This window comes from Dermacentor variabilis, chromosome 3 (assembly GCF_050947875.1).
Source record: "Dermacentor variabilis isolate Ectoservices chromosome 3, ASM5094787v1, whole genome shotgun sequence".
Lineage (NCBI taxonomy): Eukaryota > Metazoa > Arthropoda > Arachnida > Ixodida > Ixodidae > Dermacentor > Dermacentor variabilis.
The window spans coordinates 61,224,650-61,232,697 of record NC_134570.1 but is presented as its reverse complement, the minus strand read 5'-3'; the positions used below and the strand labels follow the sequence as shown (position 1 = coordinate 61,232,697).

The window sequence follows — 8,048 nt, the reverse complement described above, 5'->3', positions numbered from 1 at the left end:
GGAAAATCAGTAAGAAATCGGGGGTTTCGTTGTGTGGTTGACCAAAGTCCGGGAATTTTCCTGGTGACTTTTACAAATGATTAAAGCAAGAAATAGTATCTCTTTGGACAAAAACATTCTATTTAAACAAATGAAATCACTCACAAGAACATGTAATGGCAAACATAACTGCTCGCAAATCATGTGTCAAACTCACCTCTATAAATGCTTGTTGCAGACATTATTATACATTTAAAAGAAACCACATTAACAAAAGCAACAAGGAGAGACAGGTTTGGTGACCCCTTCTTTACTTTGTACTGTGCACTTTTTTTTTTTTTAAATAAGAAAAGTATGATACTTTTCCTTATCTTACAAGCTATTGTTGATGTACATTATCATATGTACTAGGAGCATTTCTGTGTCCACACTAAGGGGTGGGGGGGGGGAGGGCTGCTTAGCCTTTCATTCATCTGCCATCATCCTGTATAACTGGTTCCCAGTATATGCTCTTGCACATGTTGCGTGCCAGGGCGCCAGTCCGGCCACAAGGGAACAACAGAAAAGGTGTTGTTTTGTTTACCAAGTGACAAGGAGCAGCGCAAGAAATGGAAGCGGGCCATACCGTGGCTGGAAAGTGGTGGTTTTAACTTGGAATGCAAATATACATGTTTGTGCGCGAAACACTTCGACACCTCAGACATCATCACTGCCTACAATTTCAATATAAACTGCGATGCCGTGTCTCTGGAGCGTGAATAGCCGACGCCAAAGCTTAATGCCGTCAAGAATTTTTGAAGGCCTTCCAGTGTATCTCACAAAACCCAAACCTCGGTCCCGCTCATCGTCTCCCATGCAAAGGACTATGCAAGTCGCTGGGCACGAATAAAGCGTGCAGGTATTTTATTCTTTTTAAATTGAGTACGAAAAAACTGCAGTATTCGCGCGGTGGCTGGCTACCTGCGCTCATGTAAGAGTTGATTTGCCATGTGTTCTGAAATGCTTATCCTTTGCGCTTTCTTGTGTATAGAAACAATCGATTATGCATTCTGTATTTATTGCCATTCGTTTGCTGGTGTTTCCTGCCCCCCACCCCCCAATGCATATTTCTCATGTTATGATATTCTTTCTTTACGCTTCCATCAGTGCCATGCTTTTAACAAACTTCTTGCATTGTGAATGGTGGAGCATTTGTGACTGGATACCTCTTTGTGTTGTCCGTATGTCACTTATGTTACATAACAAATAAATGACTGTGCTTGTATGATGTTTTTGCACTGTTTTCTTTCTTTTTCTGATTTTTCGGATTGATTTTGACCACCAGGGGATCTTTAATGCGCCCCCAATGCTCGGGATGCTGCTGCAACTACAAAACAAGGCAAGGCGGCTGTTTTTACCCCTATGCTTTGCAGCTTTGCGGATACATCAGTGCACATTGATATGCAGTGTTTTCATGAGTGCCAGTTCTGCTATATGGAGGAAATTATTTTACTTATTTATGCTTCTAATGAAGCGTACAATTGTTTTCTTTTATCAGAAAGGTGTACCTATTTTTAATAGTGTCTGCGGCACAATTGCTGTGAGCGTTGCAACAGTGGCATGCCTGCTTCCAACAATGCCATGCAAGATTTCTGTGTAGAGTTATTCTTTATCTGCACACAGTTTTAATGTATTACGCAGAGCATCTTGTGTAGATTTTGTGCACTTTCTATTTGTTCTGTCATGTCAGCACAGTCATCTTTTAATTACGGTAAACATTATGACCTAGCATATCACACTTGGCCCTAAAGTTAGTTCAGTACTTGCAGCACCACATTATTCCAATTTGGAAGCCAACATTGCCAACTCATTATTTACTGAGCACAAGTTTAGCGATGGAACTAGCTTCCCTGCTTTTAAATGTTCTTATATGTGTGTTTTTGCGCCCAACCTTTTTTAACCCCTTTGTCAAAAGGACACCCTCTCGTAAAAGTGGACCAAAGGCTCTGGCAGTCAGGATTGCTGACATGACAAAGATCTCAAAAGGGAATGTACTCAAATACATGCTGTGCTAATACTCCTGGCAATTTTTGCAATTTCACTAGCTTTTTGATTTTCTACATCTGGTGCATTCAGCAGACCGCAATGTAATGTTCTCCGGGTGGTACTGCTCTGCAATTCACGTTTACGTAGCCCGAGGGGTGGGTTACAGACATTCATATCTATATCTAGGTCTGCTAGTACACCAGTCTGAGGATCAATGTTGCAGATGCAATACTGGCATTCACACCGACACACCAATAGACCTACTAGATCAACAGAATAATAGACTTTTTAGACTAATAGACTGATAGATCTATTAGACTAACACACTACTAAAAAAAATTAAATTATGGGGCGGTGCGTGCCAAAACCACTTCCTGATTATGAGGCACGTCGTAGTAGGGGACTCCGGAAATTTGGACCACCTCGGGTTCTTTAATGTGCACCTAGATCCAAGTACACGGGTGTTTCCGCATTTTGTCCCTATAGAAATGTGGCCACCGTGGCCAGGATTCGATCCCACGACCTCGTGCTTAGTAGCCCAAGACCATAGTCACTAAGCAACCACGGCGGGTTAACACACTGCTAGACCTACTAGACTGTTTGACGTTATTTTCTATTAGTTTTTGTACCAGAACTTTTGCTAGGGTTAACACCCAGACACCTGGCATCTGTTCTGTTATCACACGATCGCTGCCACAAGAACACTCCTCACCATTGTCCTTGGTGGAACCAGTAGGTGTGGATGCAGCCGCCCTAGACTGACGCACGGGCCTGTCATCTTCGTCAAGGGCATCATCCGCGTTGGGGTTGTCCCTCAGGAACTCGTGCCACTTGGCCGAGATGAGCAGCACTATCTTGGCCATTGCAATCTTGGGGTTTGCCTGTGTCGAAAGGCATGCGGTTTGGAGCTGGTAAGTGGCTCCGCTTGTCACGAGGAGGACGTGTTGCTTCTGCCCTAGTCGCTTGACAAAAAAAATTCCTTCACATTTTTGCAGCACTCACCCCGAGATTTCGTTGGGGCAACGTTAACTTGAAGCAAGCGCCTGCCATTATGAGTCTCTGTCTCGTGCTCAAGTTTACAAATTAAATCAAATTAGAAGGTTTAGCATCTTAAAGCAGGACCTCATTGTATATTATAGCATATTCAGCCATCTCCCAAAAGTGTACAGAGAATATTATTTCTAACAAGCCTCATTTCTACATATATATTATTTAGATGTGTTTGTTTCAGGCTTGCCTTAGGCAAGCAGTATCCCTCATATGAGTTGAGGACAAAGTTGAGCAAGTTTGTTGTGATTTGAGACCGGCAAAAGTGCTAACAGAACGGAAACTTGGAAAGCAAGGAACCTAGTGCGCCAAATGGCTTTCTACGTCCGTGCTCTTGGCACAATTCCCATCTATAAGTGTTTAGCTCAACCTGACATGAGAAGGCTATCCATTTATTGGTCCACATTAACCTAAGTTCCATACGAACCATGACGGCTGGCGCTTCTTTCAAAAACAAATTAAGTCATGCATTTCTCAAGTTGCCAGCAAGATGCCAGAATCGCATATTGTGCCTTTCTAATCACTTCCAAGCTTTTCTGCTTCAATTACGAGCAAATTATAATATAGTGTATTTGTGAGTTACTTTCAATTAATACTGTATCCATGCATAGTACAGAGAGACATGGTCATTAGGTCATTATGCCTGCAACTAAAGCAACCTTTAAGTTATCACAACTCCTTCATTCAACGTAGCTTACTAAATGGTGACAAAGTTCATTTTCTGACTATCTTAACTAAGGTTTGTGGCATACAGAGCTGTCCTCAGACGCGTACATGGATTTTTTAGATGCAGAATGTGTCTTCAGTTTGAAATAAATTTTTTACTGCACTTGCACGCCTTCATTCTTATTCCCTAATTTTCAAGATCATTTAAAGCATCCTAAGGTTTTGTAAACAAATTCGTTCCAGAAATAAACCTCACTGTATGCAACATCAAATTCTGTGGGCTTGTGCACATACATTTCAGTTGCTCCAGAAAAAAAAAGAAAGAAAGATTGCCCTTCAGCATGCAGCTTCACATCGAAGAGAAATTGAAGACAAGCCATCTTCGAGTGGGACTATGCAGTCATCTCAAATTCCTAGCTCCTAAATGAAGCTTCCTTAAGGTCCGCAAATGAGTGTTTCATCCACAAATCTCTGCCATGCTTCCAGGTTAGTGAAGACTAGTAAGAAATGCACTTGAGTATGCGTCGACAAACTGCGTAACCAAGTTTCCTAAACTGGCGTCAAGTGACCCATTCCACTATGCTCGCAGCACATCCCCAGTGGTTCAACCATTTCCTCAAACCTGCTCCTATCACAGAAACTTTATTCTCGCCTTCCTGCGTTTTGATAGTCAAATCGCATTTATTTGACCTCAGTTAATGCATCTTTACACTTACTCTGAAACCACTTAAAAGCCCCGGCAAATAACTATACATTACTACGAAAGGAAAACTTATTTCCAACTCAAAAGCTAGCTGCTATGGCCAATTCGACCTACACTGGCACCCCCTCGTGTACACCACAGTTACCAAGAGCCTCGTGCTGGTTGAGTCACGCTTCCAAGGCACGAAACACTTCAAAACTTCAAGCAATAAAAAAGATTTGATTTCAATCATCTTGCAGCAGTTTCTTAATTCGACCTTTTGTATAATTGGACCAAATATTCCAGTCCCACAGGGGCTGATTAACAGGAGTTGACTGCACTAAACCATTCTTTCTTTTACCCCATGATGCAAACAAAAGATGCTCCATATCACAGTCGCCCTTGAGCCTGCAAAAGACCATTACCAGTATGATTTGCGACAGCAGTGGCACTGTGAAATCAGTCTATGGTTATTTGCCAGAAATCACAAGAAAAAGTTACAGTAAAGAAATCTGTCACCAAAATGCGGGCAAAAAGCACCAGCAATACAGTAGTATTTTTCCACAAATCCCTCGTTAAGCAGTGCCAGAGGAAACTATGTGGAACATCACAACCCATTTTGAAAAATGCGTGAAGACACAGATGCTAGAAGCCGACCTGCAAGCTATGATAGTGAACAATTCCTGTGAAACATCTTGCACTGCGGAAAGACGCACTAGCAATATCCAGACAAGGCACATAGCAAGGCACCGATGCATCGTGACATCATTGAAAGCTTGTTCCATTTGTGCTTTTCGAAATTGCCTGTAGAGGAGAGAGTTTCTCATTATTCCAAATTGCATCAGAACCTGAACTTCACCAGGTAAGGACTTGGCAGCTGAGACAATCTAAGCTCCAATGCATACTGGTGATTTGAAATGCTATGCATAAGCCAGCAAGCCATTTGAAGACAATGTCTATGGCTAAGGATGCACAATTTTCAAGTTTCATTACTCCTAGCAAAATCAGAAGTCTTAACCTTCTAAGTAACAAATTATGATCGTTTTCTCACGTCGTCTTTGCTTTTTTGAGGGGAAATGGGGCAAAATCTTGGCAGACAAAGTTTCGGCAGTAGCATGATTGTACATAAGTAACATCGGGCCAGTCACCACAATTACAAAATTTAATTGGTGACAGACACTGGTCCCATAAGTGATGTGTTATAACATTAAAACAACTGATAGATGCACTGGTTATGAATGAGTTGAGGGCCTTCTAATACAAAGAAGAGCACTAATTAAATGCAGTGATACAGAGCAACATATAGAACTTCTCGTCAAACCTGGTATTACTTTAAGTTATTTATGATATTGTTTTTGGTTAGCAGACCTTTACATTCAGCACTTTGTTGTTGTGACTAGTGTGAATTTTAAAAAATAACGTTCATCTCTACATGGAGAAACCATGATTGAAAGGGCTAAACAAACAAGCCACAGCTAAATCATTGGCACACGAAGCAGCCACGGTCAAAAGCACCACTTCCTCCAGCACAGAATGCGTGGAGCCTTGCAGAAGAATGATCACTGCAGCAGAATTCACTTCGCGCACCTTGGTGATCAGAGGCCGCACATGCTGCGAGAAGAGCTTGTAGCTCGTCAGGTTTTGGTAGTCCGCATCTGTGTACTCCATAGGCACATCTGTCAGGCCCAGCTCCTGGCACACTTCCGTTGAGCTCTTCTGCTGCTCTGGCTCTCCTGAAGCGGCCGCCTGGGCAGCAGCAGCGGCAGCAGCAGCCGCTGCAGCAGCGGAGGACGCCGCAGACTCGGCAGCGGCAGCAGCCTTGTCCAGCCGGGGCTTCTTGGCACTCTTGCGGTCCACCACATAATCACTGTCATTGTCCGAGTGGCCACCAAGCAGCTGGCTGTCGCTGTCATCGTCGTCCTCCGAGGCGGCGCGTTTCTTTTTCTTTTTCTTGCCCTTCTTGCGCTCACCGTCACCACCCTTGCCCTTGCGCTTCTTCGCCTTGGTCTTCTTGGGCTTGGGCGGTGTCTCGGGGGGCTCTTCTTCCTCCTCTTCTTCCTCCCCAGGGGGCTCATCCTCTGTGCCTCCCCCGCCGACGCTGGGGGTGGGGGGAGCGCGCGTCGATGCCCCCTCATCTGATTCTTGGCTTCCCCCATCGCCTGCGCCTCCCCTGCCACTGCCCGCTTCTTCCTCCTCTTCCTCCGCCACCTCCGACCCTGTGCATGCAGCAACCGGAAGAACAAGATGAAGAAAAGGCATGCCTTTAAATATAAGCAAAGAGAAAACTGGGCATTGTCCAGTGTTCCACAAACCGTTCCAATCTAGACCAAAAGTCACAATTCATACTGGACATGTCAGCTCGTCTTCTGTGAGCCAGAATGCACATCGATCATATCCTTGTTAATATTATGTTGCATTTTTGATTCCGACATCTCATGGGTGGTGGTGTAGTGTGCACAAAAAGAATTGTTTGTGCACCAACATACAGCTTTGCTTTGATGTGGTTAGACCACCTGGTCTTAAGTTATACTCTTGGCGCCTTACGCTTGTCATCTGAGTGATGACCAGAGCTCTGCTGAGGATGACGAACAGCACCAGTAATGACGCAGGACAGCGAGAAGCGGGCAAATAAAATGTGCCGACTTCACTGAAAGCATTGTTGCTACCCCGTCAAATGCATACGAACAAGTGCAACATTTTTTAAAATTTTTTATGAGGCAAGCAATCAAAACATAACTCGCATCACTATGCTGCAACACCTGCACCCTCCACACATTACATGGCAATGAAGGCATGGATGTGAGGACAGTTACTTGACCAGTGCTCTGGTCAGTTCTCTTGACACATATTACGTCGCCGTAATAAATTTGTAGGCATCACAACAAACTTTCATTGGAAGTCAATGCCTCATTCCTTCCACTAAAATCTGGCATCATGTTACAGCACTGTCTATTGCAGAGTGACAACCAGCCTTTACTCATCTGATGATACTCCGATATTACACAAAAACTAAATGCAACAGTCAAATCACACCCCTGCCCGAAAGCACGGCTTAATATGAATGTCTCAGCTGTAACCACACTGTGCACGTCCAAATCACTGAGTGTATGCATAGTGCACGAAGAACAAGCTGCATGATGCACCTGGGAGTTTGTGGCGGCGTTATGTGCACCACAACACTGAAACTTGCAGTTCATAAATAATAAAGCTAGCACTGTCCATGCAATGTCTGCTGAGTGACTGTCTTGCACACATGCACACGCAACACGGTTCAAAAAAACTGCAGCGACAGCAATTACCGCTTCAAAGATGGGTCAGGACACTAATGATACCACATTCCGAAATTAACTGCACCTTCAATATGTCAAGTCATTGCATAGGTACAAAATCATGAAGTAGCTTTTCAAAAGAAACTGCACGTAAAATTATGAGGCGCTGCGTCAGTAAATACACTGCTGCTCCAACTAGTCTGTCAGCAAAGCTATGTGCGGTGTTGGAAGTAGACGGCACAAACTACATGCAAAAGCTATGTCCGAGGGAAGCACCAATTCTGCCCAGTGGACTCTAACCACCCGTAAGATAGGTTTCACACTACAAGTGCATTTCACGAAAAGCAAGGATCAGCTACACATCACTGCTACCTTTGAGG

At 43.8% G+C, this 8,048-nt stretch overlaps 1 protein-coding gene across 7 annotated transcripts in view; it reads right to left on the bottom strand.

Annotated features, from left to right (window-relative positions):
* Mi-2 (chromodomain-helicase-DNA-binding protein Mi-2 homolog) overlaps positions 1-8,048 on the bottom strand; it is a 76,860-nt gene that overhangs the window by 67,097 nt on the left and 1,715 nt on the right. For all 7 annotated transcript variants that reach the window (XM_075685335.1, XM_075685337.1, XM_075685338.1 and 4 more), the window contains exons 2-3: positions 5,987-6,615; positions 2,717-2,885 (exon numbers count right to left, since the gene is read on the bottom strand). In XM_075685335.1, coding sequence (XP_075541450.1) covers positions 2,717-2,885; positions 5,987-6,615 — 798 coding nt within the window. The remainder of the gene's footprint in view (positions 1-2,716; positions 2,886-5,986; positions 6,616-8,048) is intronic.